The following is an 18,393-nucleotide window of genomic DNA, read 5'->3' on the forward strand; positions in this document are numbered from 1 at the left end:
GTTAATCAATCATCTTCCTTCTGGCTCTGGCTCCTCCACTGTGATCTTCTGATGTACTGCTGTAGGCCATTGGCACCCTGCAACATAATGCTTTAGTTCTGCTACTGTATTTAGATTTTGAACTTGGTTCTGATGCTGTATTTATGTTAAGGGCTTGGGGTACTGGTGCTGTATTTATGCTATTAACTTGGTTCTGGTGTTGTATTTATTCTATTACCTTGGTTATGGTGCTGTATTTCTGCTATGAGCTTGGGTCTGATGTTGTATTTATGTTATGAGCTTGGAGTTCTTGTGCTGTATTTATATCTGAACTTGTTCTGGGGCTGTATTAATGTTATGAGCTTTGCTTTGGTGCTGTAGTTATGCCATGAGCTTCGGTCTGATGCTGTATTTGTTATGAAGTTGGAGTTCTGCTGCTGTAATTGTTTTGAGGTTGGGCTTCTAGTGCTGTATTTATATCTGAGCTTGGTTCTGGTGCTGTATTTACATCTGAACTTGTACTGGGGCTGTATTTATGTTATGAGCTTTGCTTTGGTGCTGTAGTTATGCCATGAGCTTGGTTCTGGTGCTGTATTTATGCTATGTGATTGGGGTTCTGGTGCTGTAGTTATGCCATGAGCTTGGGTCTGATGCTGTATTTGGTATGAAGTTGAAGTTCTGCTGCTGTAATTGTTATTTGGTTGGGCTTGTGGTTCTGTATTTATATCTGAGCTTGGTGCTGGTGCTGTATTTATGTTATGAGCTTGTTTCTGGCATAGTATTTATTTACTGAGCTGTTGTGGTATGGGTATGCTGATATCGTACTGCTTACACGCAGACTGCAGATCAGAGCAATATATGTTTTGCTTCTTTTATGCCCAGGCACCAAATAATTTCCGCACAAGGTGCCATCTAACCTAAGGCTGGCACTGCACACTTATACCTTTCAGTCTAATGAGCAGTAACTATTGCCCACTTCTCAGTGAGAGATACAAAGTATATACGCCTCTGAGGGTGATTGCAGTGCTCAGCACTCTCACTTTGCACTTCCTGATATGATGACTGCTGTCAGGAAGCTGTGGGTCTTTGTCACTACATCAGTAAACCCGGGTTCCACAATTGGCAGGGGCGTCCACGCCAGCTGGGCCTGGAAAAATGGCGTCAGGCAGAGGAGTGGGTAAGAAACTGCCGCCTGCCCCCCCACATTCTTCATTCCGCTGTCTCTTTTCCTCGTTCGCGAAGCTCGTGGTCTTGGCTTTTATTTAACGTATAGCTGTCTGTCGCAACCTGCTCTCCAACCACGTACTCATATGTTGTGCATATACATTATAGTGTATAGCTTACTGGCTTTACGATACGATTTCTACTATATGTGTACCATGTATATGTTATATATAGGTGACTTTCACACGGCTGTAATATTTAGCTTCCGTATTGTGGCTGCAATGTCTGAACCTCCATTGACCAGACTTTAATTTAATTTTGTGTCTTGAAGCTGGTTGCCTTTGTTGTCTTATATAAGTATATATCTACGTTAGCAGTATACAGACAGACAAGATATATACTATGTTACTGTATGTGTTCAAACATGTCTACTTCTATATGACTGTAGGGTTCACATATATTATTGTATATGCATGCATTATATACTCATTGCTATGATTAGAACCCGTATCTATACGCTCAGTTTCTATATCATGGTCATGGTACGTGTCTGTGTCAGACTTTTTAGGGTTATTTATTCTCTTAGTGATGTTTTAACCACATCCTGCTTTCAACGGAGTATAACAAGTCAGTGACTTTACTTCTGTCTACAGAGAATGTGGCATGAGGTTGGCAAGCTTAAAAGTAATTAAGGAGGGATCAGTTTATGAGATATCCACACATGATACGAGATTTGAGGATTTAATAGAAGTAATGGAATGATGGCATCACCCTATACAACCATGTATGTTGCTTCCATTGGCAAGGGTAAACGGAAGGTGCAACACAATGGCTTTGTGTTGACTTTTATGGAGTTGCACTTCAGAGCATTGCCTACAGGGTTGGTCTAATAGTGATGGAGAAAGATAGGTAAACCTAACTTAGTAAGGGTCTGTGAACATGTCAAAAGGGGGTCGTTAAAGCTCTTACCATGATTTGTGATGTTGCTTACCAATTATGCAGCTCTGTACAAGAGCATTCGAGCTGCACCCAAGGGCTCGTGCTTGCTCAATGAGTGACGTGTGATCCCTACGTGGCGGAATCCAAAGTATATGTCATAAAGGTCTACTGGAAGTGATTGAGTATCTGCGGACCCACTAGTAAAAATTGTTTCTTAGGGTTCGTACGAAGTGTCTCCATATCCTCTACTTTACACAAAAAATGTATAAAAACCAAAGGTCCCATTATTGAGTTGAACCTCAAGTCCACCATCATTTGGTCCTCTGGTGGCCACTTCGACCTTGAATGATCCTAATCGTTTATTAGTTTATTTAGTATTTTATCCCCTTACTGTTAGGTAGAAAGTCTAACCAATTGTGGAACCTTGCTGAGTACCATCTGACTCCTCACTACAGTATCTTGTTGTCAATTTTAATGTCTGTCCCTCTTCTAGATGTTAATGCGCAGACTGGACCTGCGGAGGGTCGGAAAAGATTTAGTGAAATATTTCGAGATCTGGATGCCCTGGAGATAAGCCTTGGGAATGAGTGAGTATCACCAGTGCATTTCTAGATAGAATCTGGAATTTTGGTTATTGATGATGTTGTGGATGGAAAAAAAAGTAAAGTTACTGGTTTTGCTGATGAAAATTAGGAAGAGGTTGTAAAGATCAGCTTAATGCAATATACTGTACAATGAAACCTCTTTGAGATGATAAAACTGCATTGAAAACTGGCCTTTTAGGGGGTGATCTTCTCAAACAATATGACCACTATACATAGTATACAATATGGTGGAACTGAAAATTTGTCAAAGGAAATCTGGTCTGGATAAGTGGTGGTCTTCTCTAAGAGGTGGTCTTCAGAGAAGTTTTGAGTTATTATAGAAAGAACATAACATGAACAGTTAAATGACCTTTAATGTTCAGCAATACAGTATAACCTTATGATGTAGATAGTGGTAATAGCATCACTGGAGAGGGACTTATGGTCCTTTTACATGGGCCAATTGTCATGACCAGAGGCGTAACTATAGAGGATGCAGGGGATGCGGTTGCACTGGGCCCAGGAGCCTTAGGGGGCCCATAAGGCCTCTCTTCTCCATATAGGGAGCCTAGTACTAGGAATAAAGCATTATAGTTGAGAGCCCCATTATAGATTTTGCAATGGGGCCCAGAAGCACCAAGTTACGCCTCTGGTCATGACTGAGCAATCCTCGGGACACTCGTTCACCATAATCCAGCCATGTAAAGGTAGAAAAGATCAGCTAACAAACGAGTACACGCTCGTTCATCCACTTATTGGCCCATTTATGCAAGCATCAAAATACTCGCTGATTGGAGGAATATCTGCCTGTGTGAACAAGGAGATATACAGCCGCCCTATGGGGACGAACGATCGTATTAGCAATTGTTTGTCCCCATAGGCATATGCTGTTCATACTTTATCAAAATCACATCCTCCACCCAAGTAGACACATACCTGAGAGGTCTAATCTGGAGATAATAAAGGCTTATATCCATTTATATAATAACAATTTAAAGTGACCCTTCAGTTTCAGAACAAAATTCTGTCCCGGGACCGGAGGGGTGTATATTGCCTGCAGTTGTTCTTTTCTGTTGTGCCTCCAATCTATTGATCCCAAGTCCTGTTTTTTGCCATCGAAGATGGCCAATGTGAGGAATTAGGTAATCTTCAGATTACCTAATTCACCACAGTGCATTGGTAGTGTTAGACTACCAATGCATTTTACCTGCTTTCTGATTGGCCAGAGTTGCTCACCTGATCAGCAGTAGCTAATTCGAGAGCAGTGCACAGTGTGCATTAGGTAGTTACAAAAATTACTGCAGCCATCTAAAAACGCCAGAAATGGGGCCTGGAACCGGCGGATTGGAGGGACAGCAGAGAAGAACAACTGCAGATAATATACCACCTGCACCCTCCTTTATAGAATTGTTTGAGGATAGCAACCCTCTATTTCTGAAACTTTCCTTCTACTGAGAAGGCCTTCTTAAAGGGGTTGTCTGAGTTGTAGCTTCTCAGTAAAGCCCCTTCACCATGCATTGACATAACAAATACTATATACTCCTCACTCCCCACTCCCACCTTGTCTCACGTCACCGCTGTAGGTCTCCCCTTTGACATCACATTTACAGGCTACCCCAGCCTGTTTATACGACGTTACAAGCACTGTAGCCTCTGTCATTGGCTGCAGCGTCTGTGACATCCTGTAGCCTGTAAACAAATACTGAGAGCGAGGGCACAGCGGGCAGTGAGAAGAGGTGGGTATATGCCTATTTGTTATGTTACTGCATGGAGAACGGGTATTGCAGAGAAGCTACAATTCAGACAATCCCTTTAAGCATAGTCCTACAAATAAGTAATAGGTTTAAGTAGTTATGAGGTCATAGCAATCATTTCCATAAAGTCACTTCAAGGGTAGCACCAGCACAGCCAAAGTATTAGTGAAATGCATACCGCAGTTGAAGACAGGTGGCCATAGGAAGAGAACAGTCTACAATAAACTAAAGCTCAGCAAGGAAAATTATGGTTGCTTTCATCCAAAAACAGCACCACACTTGTCCACAGGCTGTGTATGGTACTGCAGTTTACGCCCATTCACTTCAATAAAAAAGAGTCGCAATACCAGCCAAAACCCAAGGAGCGTTATGGCTGTGTCTTATAAGAAAGCAGCCTTGTTTCTCTAATCCTGAACAACCCCTTTAAGTGTCTGTACCAAAGATATTGAAAGAGGGCAGGTTGAGATATTAGATACCAGAGAAGTCAAACGTTCTGAACATTTATCCGTTTTCAACTTTGATAATCATGTGACTGATGATCATGTTTCTTCCGTGTAGGACTGTAGACATGTTCTTAAATGACTCCGGGCTATCAAACTCCGAGATTCAACATGATGAAGAAGAACCACTGGTGAGACACGGAAAATACTTGTCTACGTTTTTGTGGTCCAGGAGGGCAGGGCAGATGTTTCCTTCCTTGTGGTGTTCTCATTGCATGTGCCAGAGATCAGAGCTATACTTGTCACATTGTTCGGTGCGCTGATAACAAGGAGGTTGGCACTGATAGTGTTCTCCATTATCATTCTGCGCACAACAAGAGGAGAATGGTGGTGTTAATTCGGTACTAATCTGATGAAGGTTGGCACTGTGTCTCGTCATACTATCATGATGTGTGTCAAAGGGAGTATTACTGTGTGATGTTATCATTAGGTGCTGAAGAGGGAAGTTGGCACATTCTTATTATGTGGTGTTATTATTTTGTATTAGTGGTAGGTACTAGATTCTATGGTATGGGCATTTGTAAGCAGAAAGATATGCAAGCAAACTCGGGGCAGGATGACCATTTGGGCATCAGGGTGGTGTCCGAAGGTTATAATCAGAGGGTGCCTACAACAGTTTTGTCATTAAGAGCAGTCCTTAAGGGGTACTTCCATCTGGGCTTTTAATAGCTGATATGGGGAAACCACTGCCATGGCTATTGGCCACCCAGCCAGAGTCTATGGAAAGAGCCGAGGACGCAGTGCAGTGTAGTACAGTGTGCTATGCTGTTTCCATAACTCCCATTGACTTCAATCAGAGTTACAGAATCGGTGCTGTGCTAAGCGCTTGGATCTTTCCGACAGGTGGTTGGAACAGAGCTTTTGGGTTTTCCCAACTTGACCATGAAAAGCCAAGATGGGGATACCCCTTTTAAGGGGTTATTCAAGTCTGAACTATTGAAGATCTATCATCAGTTGATTGGTGGAGCTTCATCACTTGGAACCCCCGGTGATAAGCTGTTCACTGGGCTGTTGTCAGTGTGTACGGATCAGGAATCCGTCAGCTTTGCACACATCGCAACAGGCAGGGTTGGTATTAAATTCAATGTGAACAGTGCTTGCAATACACATGCAATGTGTATGGAGCTGTCAGCTTTCTGCTCCGTACACGTTGACAGCAGTCTGGTGAACAGCCAAGAATCCTGAGCAGCCAACCCCCACTGATCAATTACTGATCAACTATCCTGCGGAGAGGTCAAACATAGTTCAGACCTGGATAACCCCTTTAAGTGCAGAATCTGCAGAAATACGCAAGAATGTGATCCCAGGAAATAACGCTGATATCTTTGAATGATGACATCACTTGAGTTCTAGGTCCTGGAACTGATGACATCACTGTGCTACCTGTGTACTATATATAATTTGGTGACAGTCCTTACTGCGTTTAGGGAAGGAATCTGGCACACATTTTGCGTGGCATCACTATTTTGTGACTACCTCATGTGAATATGTGGTATTGTCACTTCAGTTAGCAGAGCTGACACACTTGCACTACTATTCCTTGTATTTAGGTTGATAGTTGAAATGTTTTAGTTATATATTTATATTATATATTTTATGTGTGTGTGTATATATATATATAATATGTGTCTATTAGAGATGAGCGAGCACCAAAATGCTCGGGTGCTCGTTACTCGAGTCGAACTTCCCGCGATGCTCGAGGGTTCGTTTCGAGTAACGAACCCCATTGAAGTCAATGGGCGACCCGAGCATTTTTGTATATCACCCATGCTCCGCTAAGGTTTTCATTTGTGAAAATCTGGAAAATTCAAAAAAAAGTGATGGGAACGACACAGATACGGATAGGGCAGGCGAGGGGCTACATGTTGGGCTGCATCTCAAGTTCCCAGGTCCCACTATTAAGCCACAATAGCGGCAAGAGTGGCCCCCCCACTTCCAACAATTTTTACTTCTGAAAAACCCTCATTAGCATGGCATACCTTAGCTAAGCACCACACTACCTCCAACAAAGCACAATCACTGCCTGCATGACACTCCGCTGCCACTTCTCCTGGGTAACATGCTGCCCAACCGCCCATTTCAGTAATAGTAGCAGTCAAGACAGGCCCCAGTAACAATTCCGAAGCAGCAGTATAGGGGGAGCACAGTATTAGTTCAATTTCAGTAGTAGTAGCAGTCTAGACAGGCCCCAGTAACATATCACTAGCAGCAGTATAGGGGGAGCACAGTATTAGTTCCATTTGAGTAGTAGTAGCAGTCTGGACAGGCCCCAGTAACATATCACTAGCAGCAGTATAGGGGGAGCACAGTATTAGTTCCATTTCAGTAGTAGTTGCAGTCTAGACAGGCCCCAGTAACATATCACTAGCAGCAGTATAGGGGGAGCACAGTATTAGTTCAATTTCAGTAATAGTAGCAGTCAAGACAGGCCCCAGTAACATATCACTAGCAGCAGTATAGGGGGAGCATGTCCTCTAGGCCTACCGCTACCCCTCAGCATGGTGTATTTTGAGTAGAGCAGAAACAGAACGCTGTAATTAAATGTGCCGCTTATTGGCCTGTGGTTGGAGGCTGACTTCGCTTACGGAACGCACAGCAGAGCCAGGAAACAATTATGCGCAAGCCTGTAGTGAGACCTAGGTGCGTATGACTGAGCTACTGGAATTCACAGGTCAGAACCAGTCAAGTGGCCAAAGGCAAGTGGTAGGCCTTAAGTATTTTGCTTCAATTTTTTAAAATGGTGAGGTGAAAAACCAGACAGACACCGTATGCAGCGTATATATGTATACTCTTTCCCTTTGGCGGGATGACGGCGATCATGTAACGGACACAGCAGAGCCAGGAAACACTTATGCGCAAGCCTGCTGTAACGCTTAGCTGGGTAATAATGAGTGACTACTACCCCCAGGAGACACGCAGTAAACTGAAGACGGTCACAGGCAGCCCAAATATAGTATTTTTTTTCCAATTTTTGGGAAAAAGCCCACTGCCTATATAGCCTGTATATGGATCTCCCTGTTGGAGGATGACTGTGGTTATTGAAAGCACAGTGCAGCCAAAAAAAATTATGCGCAAGGCTGCAGTAACACCTAGCTGGGTAATAGTGAGCGACTACTACCCCCAGCAGACACGCAGTAAACTGAACACGGTCACAGGCAGCCCAAAGATTTTTTTTTTCCAATTTTTTTGAAAAAGCCCACTGCCTATATAGCCAGTATATCTCTTTCCCTGTACCACTGTCCCTGCCTCACCAGTACTGCCCCTATACTCTGTAAAATGACTGCAGACTGAGGACGCTATGGTCTGCACGCCCGATATACAAAAAAAAAATGTGCAAAACTGCTAAAAGCAGCCTCAACAGTACTGCACACGGTCAGATGTGGCCCTAAGAAGGACCGTTGGGGTTCTTGAAGACGAAGATAACAGCCTAAGACTCTCCCTATAGCAGCTACAGCAGGACAGCACTTTCCCTAATGTCTCTCAGCGTGCATCTGTGGCGAGCCGCGGGCGGCCCCAGTTTATATACTCGGGTGTCACCTGATCTCCCCAGCCACTCACTGCAGGGGGGTGGGATAGGGCTGGAACTTCACAGGAGGAAGTTGTAATGCCTTCCCTGTGTTTCTATTGGCCAGAAAACGGCGCAAACTTTTCTGGGAAGAAAATGGAAGTGACTCGAACACCGTGTGATGCTCGTCTCGAGTAACGAGCATCTCGAGTACCCTAATGCTCGAACGAGCATCAAGCTCGGACGAGTACGCTCGCTCATCTCTAGTGTCTATCGTTCTAGCCTCTAAAGGTTTTATTACACAGAAATTTACACTGTGATACCAGAAGGTCTCATGAGATGAGTAATCAGTGGTCCTCACTGTGATGGCCATTGTTCCGAGATATCAGATATCTATCTGTTATTTTTCATAGAATGGTAGAGTTGGAAGGGACCTCCAGGGTCATCAGGTCCAACCATGCTAAACAGATGTCTGTCCAGCTCCTGTTTGAAGACTTCCATTGAAGGAATCTAATCTGTGTCTCCTTCCTTTCAGTTTCATCCCATTGCTTCTAGTCTTTCCTTGTACAAATGAGAATAGGGCTGATCCCTCTGCACTATGACAGCCCTTCCGATATTTGCAGACCGCTATTAAGTCTCCTCTTAGCATTTTTTTTGCAAGCTAAACATTCCCAGATCCTTTAACTGTTCTTCATAGGTCATGATTTGCAGACCGATCAACATCGTGGTAACTCTTCTCTGAACTTGCTCCAGTTTGTCTATGTCTTTTTTAAAGTGGGGTGCCCAGAACTGGACACAGTATGCCAGATGAGGTCTGACTAAGGAAGAGTAGAGGGGATTAGTTACCTCACATGATCTAGACTCTATGCTTCTCTTAATACATCCCCGAGTTATGCTTGCCTTTTTGGCTGCTGCATCACATTGCTGACTCATGTTCAGTCTATGATCTATTAGTATATCTAAGTCTTTTTCACATGTTCTGCTTAGCCCAATTCCTCCCATTCTGTGTGTGCTTTTTTCACTTTTCTTGCACAGATTTCACCTTGTTAAATACCATACTGTTAGTCATCACCCAATGTTCAAGCTTTTCTAGATCTTTTTGAATACTCTCTCTGTCTTCCCTAGTGTTAGCTATGCCTCCTAGCTTTTTGTCAGCAAATTTGATCAGTTTCCCATCAATTCCCTCCTCCAGATCATTTACAAAAATATTGAACACTGGGCCCAGGACAGAGCCTTGTGGTACCCCACTTGATACATTCTTCCACTTGAGTGTGCAGCCATTTATGACCACTCTTTGAGTATGATCACTCAGCCAGTTGTGAATCCACCCAACAGTTGCCTTGTCAATCCCATATTGGTCATTTTTTTCAATAAGTATGGTATGACATACTTTGTCAAATGCTTTATAAACTATATCCACCGCATTTCCTGATCAACCAGTCGGTGATTCTGTCATAGGAGGAAATTAGATTCGTCTGGCATGACTTGTTTGTTACAATCCCATGCTAGCTCTGGTTAATTACTCCATTTTTATCCAAGTACTTGCATACATGCTGTTTAATAATTTGTTCAAAGATCTTTTTGTAGGACATTAAAAAAGTGTGTTTCTACCTGAATACATTATAAAAAACAGGCAGAAATTCCGCCCGTGCCCACTTGTATTAGATAACGCAATCCTAGGCAGACAGCCGTGATTGGTCCGCGTGCAAACACATGGCATGTTCTATTTCTGTGCGGGTCTCGCAGAGGCCCACACAGAAATGTCAGTGGTGACACGCCGGCTCCGCTCGGCGCATGCGCCGGCTGGCCGGCAGCTGGCACATAACAGAGAATGAAGATGCCGGAAGCGGGTGAGCCGCAGGCCTCTGCAGCGGCACGGGTCTGCAGGCAGCCTAAGGGCTCTGAGTGGCGCTGTACAGGCATTGTTGTGCGTATGAGGCCTTAAGGTAAATGAATTGTAGGGCATATAGTTATGTCAAAATATGCTTTGCATTGTAATCCTTTTATCTGGGCCTTATTCTACCTTGTATGTACCTTTAACGCCCTCAAAAACCCTTTTAAAAGCATTATATAGCTGCTGCAAAAACACTTGGCCTAGCTGCAATTTACAGGTTTTATCACAAGTTGATAATATTCATTTAAAGGGAATGTGCCAATTACATTTTTTTTACTAATTAAAATCAGATAGTGAAACATTTTCCATTTCTCTGATCTGATTGTATTTTCTGGTTTTAGATTTTTCTTATTCTATTGTCTGTACATGACTATGGGTGGCCATCTTGCCTTTGCTGTAGAGATATACTTTATAATAGCTTTTAGAGATATGCTTTACAGCAGCCCCATGGGCCTTTCATACAATGCTGCTGCCTTGACTTCTATGGGAGAGTGCTGCTGTAGGCTCTGTCACCTGGGCAGAAGTCACTGTGCAGAGAGGAGGAGGAGGTGAGCTCTGACCACCATCTATTGTGAATGATGGATCCTGTCTTATGTGTAGATGACTACTTGAGATGTTTTCTCTACAAAACAGGAAATGTTAGACTATTATTAGGCTTAGTGGTCAACACCGCAGAAGTTTAGGAATTTTTTTAAAACCTAGAGTGTTACGTTGAAAATGGAAGCAAATCACCAAAAACTGGAAAACTGTGACTAACATAAAAACTTGATTTATACAATAGGCCATTGTCTGATGACTAGAGATGAGCGAACCTACTCGGCCACGCCCCTTTTTCGCCCGAGCGCTGCGATTTTCGAGTACTTCCGTACTCGGGCGAAAAGATTCGGGGGGCGCCGTGGGTGAGTGGGGGTTGCAGCGGGGAGTGGGGGGTAGAGGGAGAGAGAGAGAGAGCTCCCCCCTGTTCCCCGCTGCTACCCCCTGCTCTGCCACGCCTCCCTCGCCCCCCGAATCTTTTCGCCCGAGTACGGAAGTACTCGAAAATCGCGGTGCTCGATCGAGTAATTACTCGAAACGAGTATATTCGCTCATCTCTACTGATGACGCATTCCATTTAAGAGAAAGAACCTAGTAGTTGCTAAGTGTCGCTAAGGATGCATGATTGTATCTTCCTAGTTATATGGCATTAGCAGGATGTTCACTTTCAGAAAAAAAAAGTCAATTTCTCTTTTTGGGCATTTCTAGATAATAGGAAGTAGGAAATTCACTGGAAGGATGCCCACATTGACAAAAGGCAAGATATATACAATTGTGAAGCATCACTGTGTCTTAGATATATGAGTATCTAACTGATAGTCCCCTCCGGTCTCCATTGTACTGCAGTCAGCCGATGATTCCTGTAAGGCTGGGGTCACATGGGGCGGATTCCCGCTGGAAATCTCGCAGTTTGGCCGCAGCAAAAACTGTGAGATTTCTGCCGGGAGAAGCACCGCGGAAAAGCCCGCGGCGGCTTTGAAGCGGCCCGGCCGCTCGCTCTTCCACTGCGGCCGGCGCTTCCATAGAGGAGAGCGCAGCCGCAGCGGAAAGAAAAAAGAATGGACATGCTGCGGTCAGCAAAGCCGCGCCGCAGCCGCGGTTTCGGCCGGATAAACCGCAGCGGATTGGCCGTCCCGTGTGGATGAGATTTCTGAGAAATCTCGTCCACATGGCTGGCTAATCCCGAGATTAGCGGCTGCAGGCGGATTTGCCGCGCGGAAATTCTGGACGGATTTTCCACGGCAAATCCGCCCTGTGTGAACCCAGCCAGCTGCTGCTGCAGCCAATGACAGCACTCAGCGATTATCACTCACCGGAGCCCTGAGCGTGAGAAGAGCAGGGAGCGGTTAGTAGGAGCTGATTTGCTATTTTACAGTATTGGGGACCCGGTGAGAGTCGTTTTACATAACGCAGACAAACGTCTGTCAGCTGGGGGTACTGTGGCTATCATGGTTACAGGAGGCACTATGGTCTTCAAAGTCTCATAAGGGCTCTTGCACGCTAATGAGAGCAATATCGAGATGTGATTGACGCCTCGATATCGCTCTCGCAATCCTTCTGAAAAGTTCTGGATGCGAGGCGTTTCTGCAGGGAAACAGCCTCCCATCCCAGTAGGGCTGAAGGAATGGTGATCTTCTCCCATCGATTTCAATGGGGCCAGCGGCAGCAGCGCCTGCCCCATTGAAATCAATGGGAGATGATCGCGATCCTCTGCCACTGCTGTGACAGCAGTGGCAGGGGACTCACCGCGGCGAGGATTTTCGGGGTGGGGGGTGGGGCTTCAAACATAAGCCCTACCCCGAAACTAATCCCTAGCATTAGAAAAAAAAAATGATAGTACATCACCTTTGAAGCATTGTCATCTCCAGCGCATCTTCTAGCATGTCCCCTACACTCTTCTTCAGCTTCTCTTCTGGCAGGCGATTGAAAAATCCCCGCCTCCTGAAAGCGCTGCCTCTGATTGGCTGAGCGCTGTGACTAATCAGAGGCAGTGCTCAGTCATTCATTGAATGGCCCGATATTGCTCTCGCCAGTGTGCAGGAGCCCTAAATCAGTTGTAATCTTGTTTATAATGTACATGATTGTAACGGTTCCTTGGGTTGGGATCTCAGGTACAGTGCTGTATGGGCAAATTTTGTATGTTTGCCAGTCTATGGGTATGCTATGCACAATGAACTATATATCTACAGTTGGACTATATATCTACAGTTGGACTATATATCTACAGTGTGCCCATAAACTGCATTAAAAAGCAATGGCATATATAGAAAATCAGGAGTTCCACAACAATGATCAAAATGAGCCCCTCAATAAGGTTTGGTTTTGCCACCCAAGACAGAATGGCCTGGTGTTTGTTTTCCCCTCTAAGCCTTTTCCAGAACCCTTGGGCAAAAATTACCTGGTGTCGAATGTGCAAAGTCCATCGCACGATACAAACCCCATCCACATACAATATATAATAAACATTTATTGATTGTAGAGATAACTTGAGTGCTAGTTGACTCTTAGTTGCTAAGAATTAGGGGCATTTATTAAAAAAGTAAGATTGCTACAAGTGGTATGTGGTTATGAGTGATTGTGTTAATGGATACAACATATACAATGGGTGTATTGAACTTCCTCTCCCACTTGATCTGATCTCATAGTTTCCTGGTCATTACAGTCTTGAGCGTTGTTGACTGTATGACTCACATAGAGTCAGCGGCATCTTTGCCGAAAGGCATGATGGGAGTTCATGAGAGTAGACTGACATGCACAATTGATCACAACCATTAGAACAGGGATGATAGGCGAGGCCTGCTCCAAATTTATCATTAATAGTGCACTCTATTTTAGTGAAATCAAAGGCATTAGCATTTCTATTAGTCCCATAGAAACTTATGTAAATTATTGTAAATACAGGTCTTCTCACTTTGGCTAGCCAGAAAAAAATTGAGGTCTCCTAGGAACATAGGCTTTTCTTCCGGAATATCCTGGGTTGATTGGTAGTTCAGTGATGGCAGTAGAGACAAACTTTGATCCTACTGTCTGTACATTAACATGTGAGTACCCGTGTGCAAAGATTGTGTGTGCATGCACAAATATACATACATGAGTACCAGTCCATGCTACAACTCTGTGAATCCCCAATGGGGTCATAGCTGCACCATGGCAAGAGAAGCAGGGATCTGACCTCTTTGTCATTGCACGGTGAGGACCTCTGTAGGATTCCCCTCTCCATAAAATTGTAGAGTTGGAAGGGACCTCCAGGGTCATCGGGTCCAACCCCCTGCTCAGTACATGATCACTAAATCATCCCAGACAGATTTCTGTCCAGCCTCTGTTTGAACACTTCCATTGGAGAACTCACCACCTCCTGTGGTAACCTGTTCCACTCATTGATCACCCTCACAGTCAGAAAGTTTTTTCTAATATCTGATTGGTGTCTCCTCCCTTTCAGTTTCATCCCATTGCTTCTAGTCTTTCCTTGTGCAGATGAAAATAGGACTGATCCCTCTGTACTTTCCCTCTCCAGAGGAACTCGATTATTAGCAAACAAAGGGAAGGGAAATTGGCCCAGGGGATAAAGCAAGCAGCATACTCTACTGTTACTGGGTAACAAAATCAGGTACTGCAATGAATTAGGGTAGGGGCATTTTAGTCTTTGCTATGAAGTTTCCTCTTCAGATCACTGGTAGGAAGAATCTTGCAATACTTATTAGTGATTACGAAGGACATCTACAGATGCAGCAAAGGTTAGCTTGACTGTAATTACTTTCTATGACACACTTTAAAAGGGGTTGTGCCAAGATTGACATTTATCACCTGTTGGTAGGATACGTGATAAAAGTCTGATCAGTGGAGGTCTCAGCACTGCTCTTCCTCACTGTGGGCTCACTGCACTCCCCCCTCCTCCCGCAGTGAGGAACAGATTGAATAAAGTTGGGATCAACCATGTGCAGTGCCTGGTTCATCTTCAGTAAGAGCACATACTCAACAATTACTATCTGCCCCAATAAAATTAATGGAGTGACACAGCTGCTCCATTTAATCTCCATGTTACTGCAGGTGGGTGCAGTAAGCCCACAATGATGAGAAGAGGGGGACATTGAACCCCTGTTCTCAGGATCGGTAGGAGTCTCAGTGATTGGACCCGTACCCGACAGACTTTTATCGCCCAGTGGTTAGCGCCATTGCCTTGCAGCGCCAGGAACCTTAGTTCAAATTTCACCAAGGACAACATCTGCATTGAGTTTTCATGTCCTCCCTGTGTTTGCATGGGTTTCCTCTGGTTACTCCGTTTTACTTCCACACTCCAAAAACACACTAATAGTTGAACTTAGACTGTGAGCCCCATTGAAGTCAATGCGAGCAGGGCCTGCAGTTGCAAGCGTCTGCCACTACACAGAGGTTGGGGCGAAGATTTCCGCTACTTCAGCTTCAACCTCTGTGTATTTGTGGCGCTGACAGCATGCGCCCACTCAACTGATCAGTTGGGGTCCCAAGGAACGTACCCCAGCCGATCAACTGTTGATGACCTATTCTAGAAGTTTAACTTCACTACATCTGTATGTAATACAACTCTTTTTTATAGTGTTTTCCAGGTACACACTACTTTGAGGGTATGTGACAAATAGCTTATCAACATCCATATTCTATTCTGTTGTAGATCAGCACTCCTCTGGAACTAAACCGTACAACAAATGACCGGGATGGGACACCCTTGTCTAGTAAGTACTGATTTTAGCCTGTCAATGTTCAGAGTGCCGGTACTAAGCATAACCAATGTCTACATGGACACTCCACAATATTCCTTAATATTCAAGCCCCAATCCAAGTCTTCATGCATCATTTGCATCCGTGACGGCAGTTCAGATGCAAAAGACTTGAATGTAATTTATTCCTCCTCCATCAGCTGTTGGTGAAGGAGTAATACATTACAGTACTCCTCAAGGCTTTTGAACCTGAAATTCTGGAACAGACTTATTTTTTTACTTCGATACTTTGTCACTAAAGTTTCAAAGATTTTTTTTAAAGTTCAGTTACAATTTAATCTCCTTTAAAGCTGCTGACAGAGTCCCTTTAAAGAGTTAAACTCCAATTATCAGTCCATTCTGCACTTATTTTTGCTTACGTTTACAATGTATATTCATTCTGTTTTTCGTCTCTTCGCAGCAGAAGCTGATGAAATTCTTATACGTAATGAGGGAGGAGTGGAATGTGCTCTTAACTACGCCAAACGCTGGTGTAAATATGTGCGTGAAGTGCTGGGGTACATCGAGAAGAAACTCAGCTATGGTATATATAAATCTTGTTATTTGTATAGTGCCAACTTATTATGCAGCGCTTTCAGGTAATTTGTATTTATTACCCCCCCCTCCACCAAGCTGGGTGGTCATTTTACCGACCTCGGAAGAATGGAAGGCTGAGTCAAACTTGAGCCGGCTACCTGAACCAAACTGGGATTGAACTTGCAACCTTCAGGTCATGAGCGAGAGCATATAATTAATTGTGTAGAATACAGCTTTTATGAAGGGGGAGGGTCAAATCTGTGGGATTCCCACCTTTGCCTGTTCTGGCCTGGAGAGCAAGACCACCATGTACTGTCCTTCTCCATAGACTTCAGTTGGAACATTGGAAATATACGAACTCAGTTATTCAGCTGTTTCAGATTACTCCATTCACGGTGAGCGCATGCTAGTCTTGCTATACAGCCAATAACATTCTCAGCAATGGTTGGGTCTCCCAAATGTTGGATCTCCAACAAACTCAAGATCTAAAAGTAGAAAAGAGGTTGTTGTAGGGCAACCCCTTTTAATGAGACAATTACTGTGGAAGGACACTAGGTGGAAGGTACCCAGGCAGGAAATAAGACCCTCTTGCACCATTGAGGGTATTGTAGAATGTAAAGGGGTAAGGGAGTCCCGATCTCCATTACTAGTGGCCCAGCAGTCACTTGTCACTAGCGTCAGGCTCCGCCCTTTCTGATCAAGTGCCTGGCTGCACAAAGGCCTCCTCCTCCACCAGTCATGATCATGGCCGGGATAGGGATGCAGATGAGGGGCATATGGAGGGCACCATTTTGTTGAAGCCTCAGGAGAAGATGATATGGGTGATGATGATGAATAGTGTGTCTTCGCCTCAGCCCCACAATACAATAAAGGGCTAAGGCCCAGCCCCGAGCCTAGTAAGAAGCTTGGGAAAAGTTTGGCGCCACAAAGGCATACTATATAAAGGCTGAAGCTGTGTTACATCTCTAGTCAAGAGATAAAGACAGAGCGAGACTGACTCTGTGTGTTTGCTGCTTAGCAGCAGATGTAGTAGAGCTCGGCCAGCTGCAGCAGAGGCCCGCAGAGTACATGGCAGCGGTCAGAGCAGTGGTGACCTGAACACTCTCCCCAGGCCAGGAAAGCAGCACATGACCAGAGTGACGAAAGGGCCTGACGAGCCTGGGGCTGAAAATGACCACAGACTCCTTTCCAACTGTGGGAAGTACCTCTACAAAGATTGATGCCACAATGTTTAGCATTACCAGTTGTGTTAGTGAGTGAATTGTGATGGAGAACCGGGCATTTTGGGGTATGTGCATTATGCGTAGGTAAACAAGATATGAGATAAAAGTATATGTTAGAACATGTTCACAACTATGCTGCGTGAGTCAATAGTGACACGGGAAACCTGAGATCTAGGATGTATTCTAGCATCTTCTGTGTGTTAGGCCACAAGGTAATCATGCTGCGTATCTTGGATAAATAGCACAGTGTATTACGACGAAGATGTTCAGTTATGGAAGAGTGTGAAGTGCCCTGTTGTCCCCGAGGAAGGAGAAGAGATGTACCTCACAACTATGGTGCACTAACTCCACATGCCGCAGAATGTATGATGGTGACACATGTTATTAATGTGACTTTCCTTTAAATTCAAGTGACACTTAAAGTATCAGTACCCTCCAATGGAATGACGTATTATTCAAGTTCCGTCAAATTCTATTTAAAAAAAAGTGCCACCTCCGCCTGTCATCACTGCGCCATCCTGAACCTGGGCACTTTCACTTACCTGTTACATAGGGCATAGTAGAATGAAGAAGCAATAGAGTTGTGTGAGATTTGGTTAAAGAGTTTGTCCACTTTTCACAATCCCTTTTCGCCAGAAGCGACACCTGAAAACCAGCTGATCATATGTTAATAATACCAATGATCCAAGTGCAACAGGCAAAAACTAATAGTACGGCTTAACTTAATAAACCAGTATGAATACCAGTAACAATATCAGACAGTGGGCAGAAAAAGATGTAAATACATCCCCTTCAATATCAAAATAGCCGAATCTAAAATACACTTCCAATGTAGAATATTAACGATGAGTTCCCCATCGATGGAATCATGTGAGGAATCGGGCAGCGATCAGAGCATGTTGATTCGACGCGCATGATCGCTTCCACAAAGGTGTCCAGATAAACAACAAACGGACTGCTAAGTAGACTGCCTGTTACAAGTGAGCAGGGACGGAGGACATTGAGGGATGGAAGGGTCTTCTCGCATCCCTACTACACGTGGGTAGT

General features: G+C 44.3%; 1 protein-coding gene across 4 annotated transcripts in view; it reads left to right on the top strand.

The window, feature by feature from the left end:
- GMIP (GEM interacting protein) overlaps window positions 1–18,393 on the top strand; it is a 53,683-nt gene that overhangs the window by 10,857 nt on the left and 24,433 nt on the right. For 2 of the 4 annotated variants that reach the window (XM_066593233.1, XM_066593235.1), the window contains exons 3-6: window positions 2,576–2,669; window positions 4,979–5,051; window positions 15,502–15,562; window positions 16,008–16,130. In XM_066593233.1, the coding sequence (XP_066449330.1) occupies window positions 2,576–2,669; window positions 4,979–5,051; window positions 15,502–15,562; window positions 16,008–16,130 (351 nt within the window). Of the gene's footprint in view, window positions 1–1,106; window positions 1,157–2,575; window positions 2,670–4,978; window positions 5,052–15,501; window positions 15,563–16,007; window positions 16,131–18,393 lie in introns of those variants that run through there. The other 2 variants (XM_066593236.1, XM_066593234.1) reach the window with 2 other exon arrangements.

This window comes from Eleutherodactylus coqui, chromosome 2 (genome assembly GCF_035609145.1).
Source record: "Eleutherodactylus coqui strain aEleCoq1 chromosome 2, aEleCoq1.hap1, whole genome shotgun sequence".
In the NCBI taxonomy this organism is placed as follows: domain Eukaryota; kingdom Metazoa; phylum Chordata; class Amphibia; order Anura; family Eleutherodactylidae; genus Eleutherodactylus; species Eleutherodactylus coqui.